The sequence below is a fragment of the Nicotiana sylvestris genome, chromosome 3, assembly GCF_000393655.2.
Source record: "Nicotiana sylvestris chromosome 3, ASM39365v2, whole genome shotgun sequence".
Classification (NCBI taxonomy): domain Eukaryota; kingdom Viridiplantae; phylum Streptophyta; class Magnoliopsida; order Solanales; family Solanaceae; genus Nicotiana; species Nicotiana sylvestris.
In genome coordinates, this window is record NC_091059.1 from 8,582,675 (window position 1) to 8,603,578 (window position 20,904).

Consider the following 20,904-nt stretch of genomic DNA (forward strand, 5'->3'; position numbering starts at 1 on the left):
AGAAAAGAGTGCAAGATTAACCGGACTTGGGCCTGTTTGTTTTGAATATTCTAAGCCCAAAAGCAGCCCAAATCAGCAGCCCAAGCAACCCATTCCCCAGGCCATCAAAACGACGTAGTTCAACACCAAAACTACATCGTTTCAGGGATGATTAATTTGAGCCGTTCATTTCCCGTGATCCGATGGCCCTTATTAGCCCTCATGACCCGACCCACTCCCATTTTTACCGACCCTCTACTTAACCAAAACGGCACCGTATTGATAAGCCTCCCCAATCCTGACCATCAATTGTGATCAATCCAACGGCCAGGATTGAGTCACCCTTCCCGTATATAAACCTGACCCCTTACCCCACGCCCCGAGCCACACCCCCCCTTCAGCCACTGTTTACCATCTTCCCCAAGACCCCTATCCTCTCAAACCCCTAGCAGCCTAGGTTTTTCCCCCATGAACCCGGTAACTACAGTTCCGATGAGCACCAAAATAACATCCCCGATGTACCTAGCCACCCTGAACACAAATCCGTTAACCGCTTACCTCGAATCAACCCGTAGCTTCTCGAATCTTCAAACGAAGATTCGAGCAAAAACTAGATCTATACCGATTGACCCCAAACTCACACCACAGCCCCTCCTGACCCCCCTCACCCCCTGAGTGGCTTTGGTTCCGTTCGAATCTGACTGGAATTGAACGGTTCCCAAATCGAACCTCAAGAGCCCTAGGATTCAGATCTATGGGTTTTGTTCGAATCAGTGGCAGGATCAGGGTCTAGCAGACTTTTACCAAAGTGTTCTCGCTTGAGAACACTTCGGTTAAATTCCATTAGACCCCAAATAATCTGGTCCAAGTTCGAGCTTGTGTCGATCTTAGTTTCATTCCCCTGAGGTACTTTTCCTTTTTCTTTTGTCCTCCTAAAATCTATCTGTCTTCATGTTCTGGTCTGTTTTGTTTTGTGACTCATCTGTTCATGTTTGTGTCCGTTTTAAGTTAATGATGAGTTTGTTTGTTGGTTTTATTGGTTGTTTGCTGTATATTATAGTTTGTATAGTCATCTAAATAAGTGTCGTCAACTGAATTCACTTGAAAGATTGAAAATCAGGAGTCTACATTTCAGTACAATTACTGTGCCTGTTTCTTTATTTTATGATGTTGTTTGTAAGCCTGATATAGTAGCACGTCGATTATAGTTTACACCCTTGACTGCATATTGGATCAATTGGCTGTGAGTTGGCCAGGCTTGGCTCCCAATGTGGCCAACTCATACCATTTGATTGGCACCCCTGTTTGCTTAAAATTTTGAATCATTGCCTGAACTCAGGCAGAGAGTTGGCAATTAGCTTTAGGGATCTAACAAACCAGCCTGAAAGCAGTTTGAGTTTAATTAGCTAGTATTCAGGTATTGGCTGAAATCAGAAAGGCTTATATACTAACTATTAAGAGTTAGGGTAATACAGTAATATGCAAGGTTAAGGGTAATCTTGGCATAAGGCAGGGTCTGATTAGGGATAATTTCAGAATATGTCAAGTGGTAATTAAAATATGATTAACCTAGTGACAATGGGGAACAAAACATGAAGGCATGGGTTTAAAAGGAATACTAAAATAAGCCCATAATCCTGGATTAAAGAATAAACCAGGCGTGGGGAGCAAATGGCTGGCAGAAAAAGATGTTAGGCATGGGCTTAAAGGGTATGGGCAGTCTGCCAATTGGCAGGGGAGGCAGCTTAGCTGCACTAGGTCGATTAGCCTATAAAGAAGCTGTTTCAGAACATAAAAGGGGATTTTCTTTTGGGAGTCTGGAGGCTGGAATTTTTAGTCTTGAGAAATGTTTTGTGAGTTTAAAGAAAAGATTGAAAACAGAAGAGAATTTCAGTAAAACATTGTAACAAAACACTGTCTGAGAGCTATATAAGAGTTCATATTGGTCAAGCTGTCTTGGCCAAGTTCAGTTTCTTTTGCACTGACTGAGCTGCTTCTGGTTGTTGAATTGTTAGTGTTGCTGCATTGAATACTCTATTATTGCTGTGTATTTCATCACTCTTTCCTGGGATTTGCTTGTTTGGTACACAACTATCTGTTGGTTCTTTTGTTCTGGGAAATACTGCTGGTTGTCTGTGGACAGTTAGAAAGCACTTGTGGTTGTTGGTTGTTGCTGTGTGTTTGTTGCTGCTGTTGTTTGTGGCACACTACTCGACTGATTATTCCCTTTCTTACTTTCCTTTCTATACCAGGTACACACCCAATACACTGTCAGATGTAGCTAGAAATTTGAGCATGAATGTAAATGAAAGACCTGAAGAATTTTGTTTATATACATAGTTTGCTACTTTAAATATCATGTAGTGTAGAAAATTTTATGCTTGTTTTGGATGCTGGAGATAGCCTTCAGGCCTAACAACTGTCAAATGAAGGGTAGTTGAATGCTAGAATGTGCATATAGGTTGGTGATGAGAGTATGCCCAAGGCAATAGTTTGTATCTCATATTTAGTTCAAAGGTGTAGTATAAGCCTGTAATGTATGCCAAGCATGAAATTCGTACACTAAATAAGTTCTTTCCTTTCCAATAAATTGCTATATATAACTCTTAAAACCATGTTTTAAGATCAGGAACAAATTCAGGGCCTCAACCTCACAAAGGTCGAGTTCAGGCCAAAACAGGCCAAGCCGGCCTGCTCCGAACAAGCAGTGGCCCAGGTCTGGCCAATCACGCTTGGGCTGGATTCGGGCCCGTGATTATTTGTTCAGACAGCCTCGTTTCTGATTTTAGGCATTTCTGAGTGTTGTTGCAAACAAATTACAAGCATGTAATTAATTAGGACTATCTACTGTTTTCAATTGATAAGGACAAACGCGATAAGAAACGTAGTTGCTATAGGATATCCTTTTAAAATAAGAACAAGATGAGCCTCGATGAAAATAAACAAAACGTGCAGATGCGGGGCCCTTGTTTAAATGTATATTATCGAAGCATTTAGGTTCCAGGACGGGTTGTTTAGCAAATCTCACAACCTTCCTAAAATAAAAATAAGTTAGACTCTTTAGGACGCGCTTTAATAAACCTTACCTTCTTAAACTCGGGTGCGCATTTATGTGACCCAAATCCAATTCTCAATGGAGTCGAAATGTGTTTCTAATCACGGGTACATTGATTGTGACGTGGTTCGAGATGCATGTCCATGATGTTGCAAATTCATTAAAAAATAAAGAACGAGATGAGCCTCGCCAAATAAAAATACAAATTGCGGGGCCCTCACAAAAAATATGTATTAAATACTTAGATTCCGGGATGGGTCGTTTAGCAAATTTCACGGACCTACCCCAAAATAATAATGCGCTAGTTGCTTTAGGCGCACCTTTAATAATGTTATCTCCCTAAACTCGGGTGCACATTTATGTGACCCAAATCAAAATCTCAACAGAGTCGAAATATGTCTCTAGTCACGGGCGCCTTGATTGTGGCGTGGCCTGAGATGCATTTCCCTGACGTTGCAAATTCTTTAAAGAACAAGAATGAGATGAGCCTCGCCAAATAAAAACACAAATTGTGGGGCCCTCAGTAAAAACTTGTTTAAATTACTTAGAATTCAGGAGGGTTGTTTAGCGAATTTCACGGCCTCCGCAAAAATAATAATGCGCTAGTTGCTTTAGGCGCGTCTTTAATAATTTAATTTTCTTAAACTCGGGTGTGCATTTCATGCGACCCAAATCCAAATCCTAAAACATCAAATAAAATATGTTTCGGATTGTGGGTGCATTTCATGTGACACAGTCCAAAGATATATTTTAAGCGATGTTCACATTCTTGTAAAAACAATAATAATAAAGCGGTTAAAAGTTAGAATTTGCATATAAGGTCATACTTGTATAAAATCAGATAATCAAGCCGAATATAACAGTTGAGCGACCGTGCTAGAACCACGGAACTCGGGAATGCCTAACACCTTCTCCCGGGTTAACAGAATTCCTTATCCGGATTTCTGGTACGCAGACTATAATATAGAGTCATTATTTTCCTCGATTCGGGATTAAAATTGGTGACTTGGGACACCCTAAATCTCCCAAGTGGCGACTCTGAAATAATTAAACCAATCCCGTTTCGATTGTCCTTTAATTGGAAAAAACTCCCCTTGCGCCCCTCGGGTGCGGAAAAAGGAGGTGTGACAGCTCTGGCGACTCCGCTGGGGACCTCCTACCTAGAACAACTGGTTCCGGGTTAAGAATTCGAGCTTAGAATAATTGTTATTATTTGGCTTTATTTATTATCTGATTATTACATGTTCTGAGCCTAATGTGCTAAATGCTGCTTTTACCGCTTTGATATTATTTGAACTGTATATAAACTGTGCCGAAACCTTTCTCTTCTTACCTCCGGGGATGTGCTCACTGGTTGAGACTCCCTATTCTGTTAGTGTCATACCCTAAATAAAAGAGGCTCGGAAAGTTTCTAAGCCGGCTGGCCTTTTGGTTCCCGGAAAGGAGCTCCTTCCTCAACTCGAGTTGTCCGCTCGGGTACACTGTCTAGAACACCGACCCAGGTTTTGAACATAGAATAACGTGACTTCATGCCGGATCCCTAGTAGGAACGCTTATTTGCATCATGTTGCACATGACTTAGGGGACTCAACACAGGGGTTGGGTCCGTCTAGGACTAGCAACCTGATATGAAAAGACCATTCTGATGCATCCTATTGTTTTCCGTGCATTGATTTGTCTCATGCCCGCATGCTGACCGGTGTTTGAATATTTGGAATATTGTGGAAAAAAAAGGAAATAACGGTTAGGAATTAATTATTTATTGTTGAAAAAAATAAAAAAAAAACAAATACTGTCAAAACTCTGCCAAAATTTTGAAAAGTCGTTGTTCTGTCTTTCAAAAAATAAAATATCAATAGAAATATATAGTTTGTCTTGTCATAAAAATTAAAAAAAAAAGATCTTATTTTTAAAATGGTTTTTTTTTCCTTATGAAAATAATAACAATAAAAATAAAAAAAAACAAAATAAAAAAAAATGGAGTCTTATTTTGTCTTTACTTTCATTATTTGTTGCAAATATATGTACGTATGTATATGAAAAATTCAAAAGTTCTTCTTTACTTCAAAAATGTATGTATATCTCTATTTGTTGCAAAAGTATTTGTCTTGCCAAAGGTCTAGAAAAGTTCTTTTAAGCTCCCAGTTTTCAAAACAAAAATCCAAAATATTTTCCGTTGTTGACTTCTTTAGAAAGTTTTTTTTATATATACGAAAATTCAAAATTCAAAAAATCGCGTATATTTTTGTTTTTATCAGAATAAGTGGCGTTTGTTAAAATCTTATTAATAAATGTGCAGAATGAGCATGATTCCGAATGAACCCTTTTCAATCATGAATAAAATTCCCCTCCAATTGCGGCTCTGGTGGAATGATTTGGGCAAAGAAGGGCATGACGAAATCAAGAAGTATCTGAAAGGCCTCACGAGTTTGTTGGATATCAGGCCACGAGGAGATATCATAAGGGCACTAGTCCCCCACTGGGATCCTGCGCACAATGTCTTCCGTTTCTCAGATTTTGAACTTACCCCAACTTTAGAAGAAATAGCAGGGTATATCGGCAGCGCTGAGACTCCTTTGAGGCACAAATATCTGATTGCTCCAAGAGCTGTAGCAATACACCGGTTCCTGGACTCCTTAAAGATAGTCAGAACAATTCATAACCCTGACTTGGCAAAAGGTTTTTGCAGCATGAGTTTCATATATCAAAGATATGGTCACATAGGAGGATTCGACAAGCCAGAAAACCAGTTGTGCAGCAAAGGTAATCGCCAAAAGTGGGAAGAACATAGACGGATTGCTTTCATGATAACTTTCTTAGGACTACTAGTATTCCCAAGAAAAGACGGGAATATTGACATAAAGATAGCAGGGGTCGTCAGTACGTTGCTCACACAGAGTGATAGTACGTTGGCGCCCATGATAGTATCTGATATATTCCGGGCACTCACTTCTTGCAAAGCCGGAGGAAGCTTTTTCGAGGGTTGCAATTTGTTGTTGCAAATGTGGATGACCGAACACCTATGTCACCGAGCCCAGTTTCTGAGCCATGGATCCGCTGGAAAGACCTGCATAGAGGAGTTCTATACCAGAGTTAATGAAACCTACCTACCAGAAGGAGTCGCAGCATGGACCTCATATTTCCATACCCTCAACGCCAGTCAAATACAGTGGGCGCTAGGATGGTTACCAATCGACGAAGTCTTATACATGCCAGCAGCCAGGCCCCATTTTCTCTTAATGGGACTTAAGAGCATTCAACCATACGCGCCGCATCGGGTTTTAAGGCAACTTGGGAGGTATCAGATAGTGCCGAAAGACGAGGATCTGAGCATCCAGGTAATCGAGATCAGTCCCGACGGCCAGTTTCCTGAAGCAAGGGTTCGTCAAATTTGGAGCCAATGTCAATACTTAGAAGCAAATACTTGTGTAATGAATCGGGCAAAAGGGGAAGTTTCGCCCGGGTATCAGGCCTGGTACAAAGGGGAGACATCATCTGGAAGACCGACCAAAAGACCTCACCTGCAAGAATTTGCCAAATCTTCACAAGAACAGTGGGGCTGGTTGGCCAAAGAGCAGGAATATCTTGTCAAAGCAGGCAAACTGAAGCAACAAGTTCAGGATATGAAGTTTGAGTGCCAATTACAGTCTGCTGCCCACAAGGGAGAAAAGAACAAGTTAATCAGAGAAGGCGAGATCCTCAAAGCTCAGATCCGGAGAATGAAAAAAGAGGCTAATAGCCAGCTAGGAAGCCGGGCGGATAAAAGATTGATAGCAGGGTTAAAGGATCAGGTTGCGGAATGCCAGGAAGATTTGGAAAAAGCCAGGGCCAGCACAGCAAAATTGCGAACCAAGTGGGCAAAGGGTGCGATGGCTCGGAGGCAGCGCCTGCAACAAGTCATAAGGGAGTATGAACTGAGCATCGGGACATTAAGGGAAACGAATGCCTCTCTTCGAGAAAGGATCCTCAAGCAAACACGAAATGCCCAAGACGACAGAAGGCATTATTACGATGCAATGACCAGAATGGAAAGGCAAATGGAGATGTTCCAGGATCAGCTTGCCAACAATGCGCAAACACTGGGATTGAAGAACCAACAGATAAGGCATTTGTTCGCAGAAAGGGACAACATCCGGGGAAAGATCGACGAGATTGGGCATTACATCTACATGAGATGCCTGGCATGCGAGCAAAAGCCTCGAAAGACCCTCCTTGTTTCCATCATGGGTTGCGTCCACCGAATCATGAATGAGTTGAAAAACCTGCAGAGGGACCTCACACCAAGGGCCGCGGAAAGGCCGAATGATGCCTCGCGGGTCCCTAAGTTGGAAAATTAATCTTTGGTTGAGTCCTGTTTATTTGGCTTTGTCGTTTTTCCATATGTTATTTTCCTTTCTTTTAGTCAAAACGGGTTAAGAACTGTGGAGTCTGTACTATTGCTATTCCTTGCTTGATGTAATTTGTAATAGCAAAATTTTGAGAATGAATTTAATGATTTCACAAGAATTGTGTGTTTCTTTACTTTAAGGCAGAACTACGCCTGGTCTGATTCACGCGGGGACGTGATACGTAGGCAATCCCCATAAGATTCGACCGCTTTTAATAAATAAAGAAAAGAAAATGTAAATAAAATAAAACGCAGGGTTTCGCAAAATACTTTAAAGAGACGAATGAGCAAACCGGGATGACGCATGTTGTTTGAAGCAAAGCATGTAGAAACGGTTAACTGCCTAGGTGCATTGCATCCTCTATGTGTTATGATCAAATCTGTTAAGCTCTAACACTAACAAAGTTTGTTGTTGTCTGATATCAGACAGTTAGTTGTTAAAGAATTCTGGCAACACATTCATACCAAACCAGATCCAAAGGACCGGTAGCAACAAGCATGACTACTTCGGAGAATAGCAATGAGGAAGAAAGGCCGATGAGCCAGTTGTTAAAAGAAGCGATGGAAAAGATTGAAAGGATGGGACTAGAAATGAATGCAATGCAACTAGCCCTAGCCAAAACACAAAAGAGTCCTGAAACACTGGGACACATGCCGGAGTACCCTCACTCTGGCCCTTCCACAAGCCGCCCAAATCCCCTCTATCATCAAGAAAGAAGCCCTCATGATTCCCAAGCTCCACCACCCCATCAACCTCTCCCAACACCCAATATTCCCATTTTTGTGGGACCTGCATCAGCCCCTTTGCAGCGAACGACCAGTGAGCCATTGTTTCAGGCTCACGATACCCAATACTATCCCCCTGAGCCTACATTCCATGCACCCGAACCACAGGCTTACAATCCACATTTGGAAGTACCGGCAGAAGTTGAGAAGCCGGTAAAGGCCCCTGAACAGGATGAAGTGTTGAGAAAGTTCAAAAGCCTGGAGCAATCCTTCAGGAACTTGCACGGGCTGGGCAATCAAGTCAGCGTGGCATACAAAGATCTGTGCCCTTTCCCAGATGTCCAACTCCCGGCTGGGTTCAAGATGCCCAAGTTTGATTTATATGAAGGGCACGGTGATCCCATGGCACATTTGCGGGGATTCTGTAGCAAAATGAGAGGGGCAGGAGGCAAGGATGAGCTTTTGATAGCTTATTTCGGCCAAAGTCTGAGCGGATCTGCACTGGAATGGTATACCAGGCAGGATTTCAGCAGGTGGTACACGTGGGATGACCTGGCGCAGGCTTTTGCAGGTCATTTCCAGTACAATCTGGAGATAGTCCCTGACCGTCTCACGTTATTGAGAACTGGGAAGAAACCCGGGGAAAGTTTTCGCGAGTTCGGGTTCCGCTGGAGAGAACAAGCAGCTAGAGTCGATCCTCCCATGAGAGAGGGAGAGATGGTGGACTATTTTTTGCAGACATTGGATCCAACCTACTTTGGTCACTTGGTGACAACGGTTGGAAAATCTTTCAACGAGGTGGTCAAAATAGGGGTCATGATAGAAGAAGGTTTGAGGTCGGACAAGATTTTGAACTATTCGGCACTCAAGGCCACAACCCAGGCTATTCAAAGCGGCACAGGAGGTGCATTGAGAAGAAAGAAAGAAGAGGTTGCCACGATCGAGGCAGGCAGTTGGTCCCGGGCTGGCAGGCCGCATTACAACCAACCCAGGCCTCACAGGTCAAACTACCCATACAACCCACCACAAAATTTCTATCCACCTCGAGAACCACATTGTTCCGTACACCAAGCCCAGGTATACACTCAGCCTCCGATTCGCCCACAATGGCGCGCACCGGCTCCCCAGAAAATATATACACCACCACAAAACACCTACCCTCCACCAAGGGCATATAGAAACCCTTCAGGGGCAGGTTTCCGGGGAAATCTAGATGCTAGGAATGACAGGTTGCGGAAGCAAAGAACCTTCACCGAACTGGGAGAAACCTACACCGCTGTGTTCCACAAGCTGCGGCAATTGGGTTTGGTTAGTCCTGTCCATACTCGGGAACCAAATCCCCCACCTCAGAATTTGGATCGTTCAATCAGTTGTGAATACTGTTCAGGGATGCTCGGGCACGATACCGAGAAGTGCTGGAAGTTAAGGCATGCCATACAGGATCTTATTGACACCAATAAGATCGAGGTCCAGACACCGGAGGCTCCTAACATCAACCAAAACCCACTGCCAGCGCACCACGAAACTCACATGATTGAGTTGGTGTGTGAGGGAGGAGAATTAAGAAAACCCTCACAAACAGTGATGATGATCCAAGCCGCCCCGAAAGAAGTCTTAACCAGTGGAGGAACAAGTGTACAGTCGCAGGGAGAAGGCGTCAAGCCGGTAGTGATATTGGGGAAGAGCCCGTCCATCATAGCAAGCAAACCCGAGCCAAGCAAGTTGGTAATACCAGGGATCCTGCCCACACCGACAGTCGTGTTGAAAGGGGTATGTAGAGAACGGGTGACCATAAAGCCTGTGGTCCAACTGCCGATGATTGACAGCAGGGCGGTACCTTGGAAATATGAAAAGGCAGTGGTGACGTAACAAGGAAAACAGGTGGAAGAAGTCAGTTGTGAAGCGCAAGGGCTGACTCGATCAGGTCGATGTTTTGCTCCGGTGGAGCTAAGAAAAACCAACCCAGTGGCAACCAAGAAGCCAGTATCCGAAGAAGAGGCTGAAGAATTTCTGAGGAAGATGAAAGTACATGACTATTCTGTGGTCGAACAGCTGAGAAAAACACCGGCCCAGATCTCATTGTTGTCGTTGCTGATCCATTCTGAGGAGCATCGTCGTTGCTGATCCATTACACACATATCTACATAAAATGTTTCTTAATAAGTATATACATAATATTAGAACGTGTAAGCAATTAAACTATATCCTTTTTCTCAATTTACTTACACCATACTGGCATAAATCTTGCCTGCTTTTTTGTTGACAATGGTAGAGAGCATTTGCAGAAACTTCACTACTTAAAAGTACTTAGTTAGACATCCTTCTGCATACATGAAGTATCTTTGACTAACTTTGTCCTAATAGTTCCATACCATTTTTATTTGCAATGTTCATCAAATTTGCCCATTATAAGACCAAAACAATTTTTCCCGAGAAAAAGATAGCTAAAAGAATTGAAAGAAACTGTAACGCATTCTTATAAATCAAAGAGAAGGATATCTGGATCATAGTCGGTACGATATTCGTCGCGCACCTGGGAAATAAAGATGTAAATCAGATGATATGCTGGCATAAATCTCAAGATAAAAGAATAACCACTGAGGAGATTACCTGTCCACCACTCCTACCGCGGCCCCATTGTCTACCTTCTTGAAATCCCCAATCAAAATCCACACGAATCGGGCGATCATCAAGAATTGTCCCACTGATGTATTTGACAGAATCTTCAGTGTCGTCCCTAGAGTAGAACCTGAAAAAAGTTTCACAGTTGTTACAAATGCAAATGATATTCTCCATTCCTTCTTTATTTTCCTTCTTCCGCTTTTTTCGTTGAACGGGAAAAGGGTTGAATGGGAGATAAACGCAAAAGTATACATGTAACAAACTATAAAGTACACCTAACACCATCTTGGTGTTTATAATAGAATTGACTTCAGCTGTCAAAAAAATTATGAGCAAATAGGTGTTTGCATATAACTGCAAAAACAGTGACAGCACTAAAGAGACAAAAGCTCGTCATACACTCCTTCCATTCCATTTCCATTGATCTGCTATTTGTGTACACATCCCAAAGGTACATGTCTTTCCTAATGGCAATTTTTGCCCCGGCATACATATATACTACTTATTCATTTGACCTCATTTCAACAATTCATCTCCTTTTTGCAGTTCAAAATATTATTTGAACTCCTTGCCATCAAACCTAATATATTCATTCAAACATTTGTTCTTAAGCTTAGTCAGTGTCAACCCAAGTCAATTAAAATGGCAGAAAGGGAGTACATCAATACGAATTCTACTAGCAAAAGCAACGCAGACCTAAAAGTGCCAAAAGTTTGACATGCTTGGAACAGGTCAACAAGACAGAGAATGCAAGAAACATATATTACTTCCCAAATACAAATCCGATGACCACCCACTACCTACCACACAGGAATCCCAAAGAAATACAACCTAAACAAACACCACAACCTATAAAAAGTTTTCTTGAAACATTGGTAAAAATGTTCGACAAGTAATCAAAGAACCATACAGTAGCTTCTGGGCAAATGGTGTGGCAGGAAATTGCAAATACATAAATAGTACATAGCGCTTTTAAAGCAAGAACTGGGATCTATTTTTTACGTTGAGAAACATTAATTGGTCGATTCACTATTGTAAGGAATCTATTTTATCTTTCTCTGAATTTCAGACTAGAGACTCTCTTTCCTCATTAATGAACTTGTCTTCCATCATTAAGAAGGTAACCAATGAGCGACAACTGAGTGGAACAAGAGATAACATCAAAGACGGCACAGCCAAACTACTCCAATTTTTTGTTGCGACCTGTTAGACTAGGACAAAGATAAACCAACCCTCGATTTGAAAAAAGGGACAAAAAGGATTAAGACAAAAATAGGAGGGAAATTTTCTTTTTCTTTTCTACCAAGTAGGAAGGAGATTTCCTTTTCAGTTAAAGTAGAGGAAACATGGAGAACTGACACCCCATTTAACTAAACGTTTTTTGTAATATAATAAGGACCTTCAAGATTAAGAACAAAATAACTACACATCAGGCTATTAGTGTCGAATAACAGTTGCACCTTCCATTTTCTCCAATAGATGCAGAAGTAATACTAGTAAATGCTCCCCTTCCTCTCCTCTCCTCTCCTCTCCTCTCCTATCTCTATTCTTTTCTCCTGCATATCCCTTCCGTTTCTAGTAGGAGTCTTTAAAACCAAAAAATCCATAACAAAGTTTAACATTGATCATTATGTGAGAATTAGATAGATAATTACAATAGGGTTGAATCCATGAAAGAAGTGGAAGTGCTTTCAAATTTTGGAAGTCCCTGCTTTTTCCTACCTAGACTTCGGGGACATTTTGACAGAATTAGATCAAACGATTGTGGTATAAGCCTCTTTACAAATCTTTACAATACTTCTTAAGTTAATAAGTTCCTTGTATTAATAGTCGGGACTGTAAAACGTGTCATCTAATTCTTAAGACACAACGAAAAAGAGTTGATTGATACTTGTAGGAGTAGAGACGGAGAACATGATTCTTATATTTACCAGGCAGCGTGAACAAATGCCAAATACATAATATCAATATCCTTATTGAACAAGTAGACAAAAACAGGACTAGAGGGAAATAATTAAAGCTGCAGCAGGCATACCGTAATTGGAGAAGAAACTATACAGTCAAAAGTTAGCGACACAAAATGAAAGAAATTGGAGAATGAAAGCAAGGTTCAGGCCATACATTACAAAGCAGAACCCACAAGGAGTTTTGGAATTATTATCCAATCCCATCACTATCTTTTTAATCTCTGCAGCACGAGAGAACAGCTCATACACTTGTTCCTCTGTTGTGTAGAAGGACATGTTCCCCACATAAACAGTAGTCGACTTCAGCAAAGCATCTTCAAATTCTTCCTGGGTTCCTGAAAACCTTCTATCCCTATATGCTGAAATCTTGGCTAAATCCTAAAAGAAAAAAAACAGATAAAATATTAAAAGATAAAAGCAAATAAAACCTAGATTAAGAAAGGTAGGACACCTCGGACACCACAATCTCTTTATGTTAAAAATTCATGAAATGCCATTGGATATGCAGGAAAATGCACTTCAGTGTTTTTAAAGGCCCTCTTAAAGCGCGCTTAAGCCCTGAAGCTCAGTGAAGCCCAGGTTGTGCTCACTTAATTGGCACTTTAGTGTAGGCGTCAAGGTGTTAGGCATGTGCACCTTCACAAATGGGCTCTGTCTTTAAGGGCAGAACATTATATATATAGCTCGATTATAGTTTTCCATTCTTTTGTCCAAATAATTATTATTTGTGTTTATAGTTGCATGTTTTTGCACTACATTTCTCTTTTTAATTTTTTTTCCCACACTTCAATTGCGCTTTGCACTTAAAGCTCCAATAGACTTTGGAACTTTTTGCGCTTTTTGCTTTTGACTACTCTGCTGCACTTTGCTAACATTATACTAAATAAAGAAAGGCATAGATTAGGAACGACACTCAGTCCTCAAACAGCGACACCAAAAACTCCGGACAGCCATTTCTTCGGAACCTTGCAGGTTTCCAAGGGCAGTAGCTGTCAGGCATCATCGCCGGGACAATAGGAAGACAACAGAGGCGCCAACTTCAGTTTTTCACAGGATCAGGAATATACCAAGACAAAAGCCCAGGTTGTATTTGCGGGAATTGGTACCTCCCGCCTCCTATTTTTCTCCTTCTTGTGTTTGTTGATTTGTTGCGGTAGTAGTACGTAATTACTATAGTCATTTTGGTAGTGGACCTATATTCCTATTTTTTCATAGACTTCGGTAGTTATAGCGGTTGTGGTCTGTAATGGTAGTGTAGGGTCATGTCCTCGGGGAGGGAGGGTGGCGAGGTGGGGGTTAAGGCAAGGGTCAGTGGGTGGGACGGGGCACATAGGGGGTAAGGGGAGCAAGGGTGCATATAGGTTGAGAATTGGATCATGGAATATAGGGACTTTGACGGATAAGTCTATAGAGCTGGCGAAGATTCTCCAGAAAAGGAAGGTTAGTATAGCTTGTGTTCGGAGACTAGGTGGGCAGGATCAAAGGTGAGGAATGTCGACGGGTATAAGTTGTGGTACTCCGAAGGCGTGAAGGGCAAGAATGGAGTGGGTATTTTGATGGATAAGGATCTTAGAGAGTTAGTGGTAGAGGTTAGGCGGGTGAGTGACAGATTGATGACGATTAAGTTAGTAGTTGGAGGAAGCACTCTGAATGTCATTAGCGCATACGCGCCGCAAGCGGGCTTGGACGAGGAGGTTAAAAGGCGCTTTTGGGAGGCGTTGGATGAGGTGGTGCGGGGTATTCTGCCTACGGATAAGTTATTTATAGGAGGGAATTTCAGTGGGCATATTGGGTCGTCTGTTGATGGCTATGGTGAGGTGCACGGTGGCTTCGGCTTTGGGGTTAGGAATGGAGGACGTACGTCACTGTTGGATTTCGCTAGAACTTTTAAGTTGGTGATCGTGAACTCTATTTATCCGAAGAAAGAGAAGCATTTGATTACTTTCCGGAGTATGGTGGCTAAGACTCAAATTGATTATCTTCTCCTCAGGAGGTGTGATAAGGGGTTGTGCGAGGATAGTAAGGTGATCCCGAGTGAGAACCTCGGGACACAGCATAAGCTTCTGGTGATGGACGTCGGTATCTTGATAAAGAGGAAGAAGAGGTTTGTACGGGGGCAATCGAGGATCACGTGGGGAGTCTTAACTAAGGAAAATGCGCAGGAGTTGGAGGGAAGGTTGGCGGCTATGGGAGCTTGGAAGAGTGGTGGGGATGCTAGCGGTATGTGGACGGCGACATCGAACTGTATAAGGGAGGCAGTGAGAGAGGTGTTAGGGGTCTCGACGGGGTACTCAGGCGGTCACCGAGGCGACTGGTGGTGGAATGACATGGTCCAGAGTAAAGTGGAAGCAAAGAAAGCGGCTTACCATAAGTTATTGGAGAGCACTGGCGAGGAGCAGAGGATAGCAAACAGAGAAAGATATAAGTAAGTTAGGAGTGAAGCGAAGCTAGCGGTCACGAAGGCTAAGACTACTGCGTTTAGGCGGTTGTATGAGGAACTGGGGGGTAAAGGTGAGGACAAGAAGTTATTTCGGCTGGCTAAAGCGAGAGAGAGGAAGGCTCGTGATCTGGATCAAGTGAGGTGCATCAAAGACGAGGAAGGTCGGGTATTGATGGAAGAGGCCCAGATTAAGCAGAGGTGGCAGTCGTACTTTCATAGACTTCTGAATGAAGAGGGGGACAGAAACATCGTGTTAGGGGAGTTGGGGAACTCCGAAAGTCACCAAGACTTTAGGTACTGTAGGCGTATTAAGGTGGAGGAGGTCATGGGAGCAATGCGTAAGATGAGTCGGGGCAAAGCGATCGGACCAGACGAGATTCCAGTTGAATTATGGAGGTATGTGCGTAAAGCAGGCTTGGAGTGGCTGACTGAGCTGTTTAATGTTATTTTGAAGACGGAGAGGATGTCAAATGAGTGGAGGTGGAGTACGATGATTCCGTTGTACAAAACCAAAGGGGACATCCAGAATTGTAACAACTATAGGGGTATAAAGTTACTAAGTCATACCATGAAAGTTTGGAAGAGGGTGGTGGAAGGGAGGGTTAGGAGGGCAGTGTCTATATCAGAAAACCAGTTTGGGTTCATGCCTGGTCGTTCTACTACAGAAGTTATCCATCTTATCAGGAGGTTGATGGAACTAGGAAGAGGGATCTGCACAAGGTGTTCATTGATCTAGAGAAGGCGTATGACAAGGTCCCTAAGGACGTTCTTTGGAGATGCCGGGAGGTGAAGGGTGTGCCGGTAGCTTATATTTGGGTGATAAAGGATTTATATAATGGAGCTAGGACTCGGGTAAGGACTATAGGAGATGATTCGAAGCCCTTTCTAGTAGTTATGGGGTTATACCAAGGATCTGCGCTCAGCCCGTTCTTATTTGCCCTAGTAATGGACGCATTGACACACCATATTCAAGGGTAGGTGCCATGGTGTATGTTGTTCGCTGATGATATAGTTCTGATTGATGAGACGAGAGGCGGTGTTAATGAAAGACTAGAGGTATGGAGACAGGTTCTGTTGATTGGGTTGAGGGGAATATACCCTTACGCTTCTCTCAAGGTTTTGAGACAAGCAGGAAGGAGACAAATCATACCATGGGTCGCCAAAATGTGTCACTTTATCGCCAATTTCCAAGGTGACATCATCCCGTACAAGAATGAAGCGCAATACATGTGGACCTTGAAGATTATTGTGGAGAAGTATACTATTCAGCTACAACAATACCACACGGGCCACTCATACCTTTACCCTTCGTGGTTGGAGGACAACATAACTGGGGTCGCTAAGCCAAGGGCTAGGCCAGGAAACAGGGTTATAGTTGAGGTTACTGAAGTAGAGGTGAAGTACAACAAGCTGTAGAAGAGAGTCCAAGAGTCTGAAGTAGAGCATATAGCACTGCACAAGGATTATATGGAGATGAATAACGAGTGGAAAGAAATAGCTGTTAAATCTAGCGAGAAGCTGGAATACTTGGAATACAGTTTAATGGAGTTGGAAGGAAGATAAGAAAAAGGGTCAACGACTACCAGAACGCTGAAGGGAACGAATCAGGGCATCTTGTAAGGGCATTCCTGCTACTGAACCTGTGTGATATGGGAGAATTGATCAACAATGGCATCCAGTCTAGAGAAGGTCCTTCTGGGACCAAGTAGATTAGATTTATTTGCTTTCCTTTCAAATGTAATAAGGCCAAGAGCCATTAGTAACATTATCTTTGGTTCATTTACTTTTACTTTAATGAAATGAGGCAATTATTGGCACTAAATTTCTCCAAATTTATTTGTCGCTAGGCCTACCTCGGGCACAATGAGGCTCCTAAATTGGGACACGAATTTACATTCCCGCAATATATTTTTAAATATTGCAAACATTTCAGAATCCTTACTGACTTGTTTACCTTTTCATTTTTCTTTATTTCTTATTCCCATCCCCTAAGGTTGGTTCACTCATACTAGCATCGTTAGCATATCACACCAGATCTAGAGGCCCTCCAACTCCTCCTTCTCCAAGCAATACAAAAGGCAAAGGAAAAGCAAAAATTGACTATTTAAGTGGCATTTGAAAGGAAAATGCTGAGAACGCAAAAGCTTCAGATGGTCAGAGTACTACGGCACCAAATGATCTAGTTTTGAGGTTGGAACAAAAGATATTAGAGCTACAGGGAGAGCTTGAGCAGGTCCGCAATTTGGCTAAATTGTCACTCACCCTGAATATCCCTAACATCAACCAATAAAACACAAAGAACCCAGCACCTCCCCTAAACACACCAAACCAACAAAACCCTCCTGCACCGCATCAATACGCAAACCCACCCCAAAATCTCAATCCCCAACCAATACAAACTCCGTCGCAACACCACCATCAACCAATTTAGTACCCACCAACCACCACTTACCACACGCCCCAAAACACACCATAACCCATTCTAGATCCTCAAAACTCTACCAATGACTACCACTACACCCAGGCACCGGGCACTCACCAAAACAACCCCATATACATGGAAACCGTGCCTCACTCTGTCCAACCAATCTCCTATACCCTAGAACCCTCCGAGAAAGACCTGCTCATTCAAAACATGGCTGAAGAACTCAAGAAGCTGGCAAGTCGAGTTCAGGGTGTCGTAGGCGGTAAGGGAATAGTAGGTTTGAACTATGAAGACCTATGCATGCAGCCAGATATAGAACTACCAGAGGGATACAAACCTCCCAAGTTCAAGATGTTTGATGGTACAGGTAATCCCTGGGTTCATCTGTGGACCTATTGTGACAAGCTTGTTGGGGTCAAGAAAGACGAAAAGATCCGGATGACACTCTTTATGAGGAGTCTTACTGGAGATGCTTTGTCCTGGTACATCAGTTAGGATACCAAGAAATGGTCTAATTTCAGTTGGTGAGTATGGCGTCCAATTTCATAGACTGGTTCAGGTTCAACACATAAAATACACCAGATGTTTTCTACATCCAGAATCTCAAGAAGAAACCCACCGAGACCTTCCATGAGTATGCTACTCGTTGGAGTTTGGAAGCGGCCAAAGTCAGGCCATATTTGGACTAGGAACAAATGAACAAGTTCTTCGTCAGAGCACAGGATCCGCAATATTATGAAAGGTTGATGGTTATTGAGAACCATAAATTCTCTAATATCATTAAACTTGGGGAAAGAATCGAGGAAGGAATCAAGAGCGGGATGGTAACAAACTTTGAGGCATTACAGGCCATAAATAAGGCATTGCAATCAGGCGGCATATCAAAGAAGAGAGATATCAGGGCAGTAATGGTGGCTCGGGGCCCGAAATCTCCACTTACCTATCAAACACCTCCACCCGCATATCAAATACCTCCACCCACATACCAAGCACCACCGCCTACACATCAACCCTCATCTCCAGATATTCCCAATTAGCCACTGTCCATCACACCTATAACAACCAACCATCCCATTTCCAATCACCCTCAACTCATCAAAACTATCCAAGACCAAGACCCAACTTCGACCGCAAGCCACCAAGACAATACATCGCCATTGCTGAACCCATTGACCAGTTGTATGAGAGGTTGAAAGCCGCGGGTTATGTCACTCTTGTTCCCACTGTGGCATTAGAAAGTCCATCCCAATGGATCAATCCAAACAAACCTTGTGCATACCATTCTAGTATAAAGGGGCATACCACTGATGAGTGACGAACATTGAAGGATAAGATCCAGACGCTAATCGACAACAAGGTCATATAGGTAAAGGAAGTCGTACCTAATGTTTGCAACAACCCCCTCCCTGATCATAGAGGTGGTGGGATACATGTGATAGAGACGAACGAAGAATGGGACCCTGAGGCGTCGATTGGGCTTATTTGAGAAGACAATGACTTTAAAGTTGCAGTCACACTTACTCCTATTATGGTACAGACTCAGTCACCAATCGAGGTTTAGGTAGATGCACTAATTCCATTTGAGGTGGAGGTAGCTCCACCTGCGGCCACCCTCGCTCCATTTGAAGTAGAAGTGGTCACACCTTTCATAGTGACAGTATCAACCACACCCCTTTTCAGTTCAAAAGTAATACCCTGTGATTATGTTGCCGAAGCTCGGCGAAAAGGGAAAGCAAAGGTAGAGGAATCCGATGCTGCACAAGGAATGACTAGGATTGGAAGAGTCTATACACCTAAGCACTTAGGAGGAACAAGTAAGGATTCCACTACCAGGCATCCTGTCATTGAAACAGGGCCAGATGACATGTGGAGGAAAGTACAAGCAAAGGAGTATTCCGTCATTGACCATTTTAACAAAACCCCAACTCAGATATCCATCCTATCACTGCTGCAAAATTCAGAGGCACATAATAATGCTTTAATAAAGGTGTTAAGTGAAGCCTATGTACCCAATAACATCACCGGCGGAGAAATGGCCAATATGGTAGGGCAAGTACTGGAAAGTCATAAGATCATCTTCCATGAAGATGAGCTACCACCTGAAGTGTTGAATCACAACCGAGCACTGCATATTACAGTTCAATTTGAAGACAAATTCATTACTAGGGTTTTGATTGACGGCGATTCAAGCCTCCATATTTGTCTGTTAGACACTCTGAAAAGGTTGGACAATGGTTTTCATGAAATACGGGTAGGAAGCATGAATGTGAAAGCTTTCAATGGGTCTCAAAGAGCCACAAATGGGGAAATTAACTTGTGCTTGCAGATGGGGCCAACTTGGTTTGACGTCAAATTTCAGGTGCTCGACATACCAGCCTCATATAATCTTCTGTTGGTACCATGGATCCATGTCGTCGGACCCATGCCTTCCACACTACATCAAGTCGTGAAGTTCGAATGGAATTGTCAGGAGATGATCATTCACGAAGATGGGAGTAACCCCATTTACACTAGTCAAACCATCCCGGCTATTGGACATAGAAGAAGGCTAGGAGGGGAAACTTATCATCACATTGAGTGTGTCAACGCCGTTGAGAAGGACAAATGGTGGAGTAGCAAAATAGAATGCATATTAGCATGGTCTGGGTATGAGCCCGGCAAAGGGCTGGGGAAAACCTCCAAGGTATCACTAAACCAATACGGCTAAAGGGTCATAGTACTACTTTTGGGCTTGGATATCAGCACACATGGCAAGAATACAATGATTGGTCGCCTCCATGGCGCGGACCACATTACCCCCTCAAGCACCAGTGCCACGTTTAGATCAAGCTTTTCATCAAACTAACACAATATGGGGAACCGCAGAAGAAGAAGCATTAGCTGGGTTGAAGAATTTGTTCTCGGAGAATAAAGACATGGATTGCAGTGTCATAATTGAGTAGGAGAAGGAAGAAGACCTCACTATTCAGACTATGAAGAAGGGAGTTGTTCTCAGGAACTAGATCGCCTTACCATCCCAGGCCCGCCGAGTCCCTAGGTAGCTTAGCAGATTTTACTTCTATATCCATTCTATGCATTTAAGATTTTTCGTAATTTTGATTTAAAGACTCACTTGTTTCAAAATAAATGCTCGATTCACCGAGCCCCGCTTTTTTGGATGTTGCTTAATTTTAATCAAATGCATTTGCTCTTTATTATTCATTACTATTTTCTGCACTTTTCTTTTCTACGGCATTATTATTATTATTATTCCTGATGAATCGGTGGTTGTGACATGTAATGAGGCAATGCAACATGCGAATA

General features: G+C 42.7%; 1 protein-coding gene across 1 annotated transcript; it reads right to left on the reverse strand.

The window, feature by feature from the left end:
- Nucleotides 1-2,485: 2,485 nt before the first annotated feature.
- Nucleotides 2,486-19,839, reverse strand: LOC138887018 (nuclear cap-binding protein subunit 2-like; the record flags this gene model as incomplete). Its single annotated transcript, XM_070168727.1, has 6 exons — nt 2,486-2,509; nt 8,105-8,121; nt 10,632-10,680; nt 10,758-10,896; nt 12,891-13,114; nt 19,816-19,839. Coding segments are annotated over 6 exons (477 nt in total), but the record flags the coding sequence as incomplete, so codon positions are not given.
- Between the last annotated feature and the right edge of the window lie 1,065 nt (nt 19,840-20,904).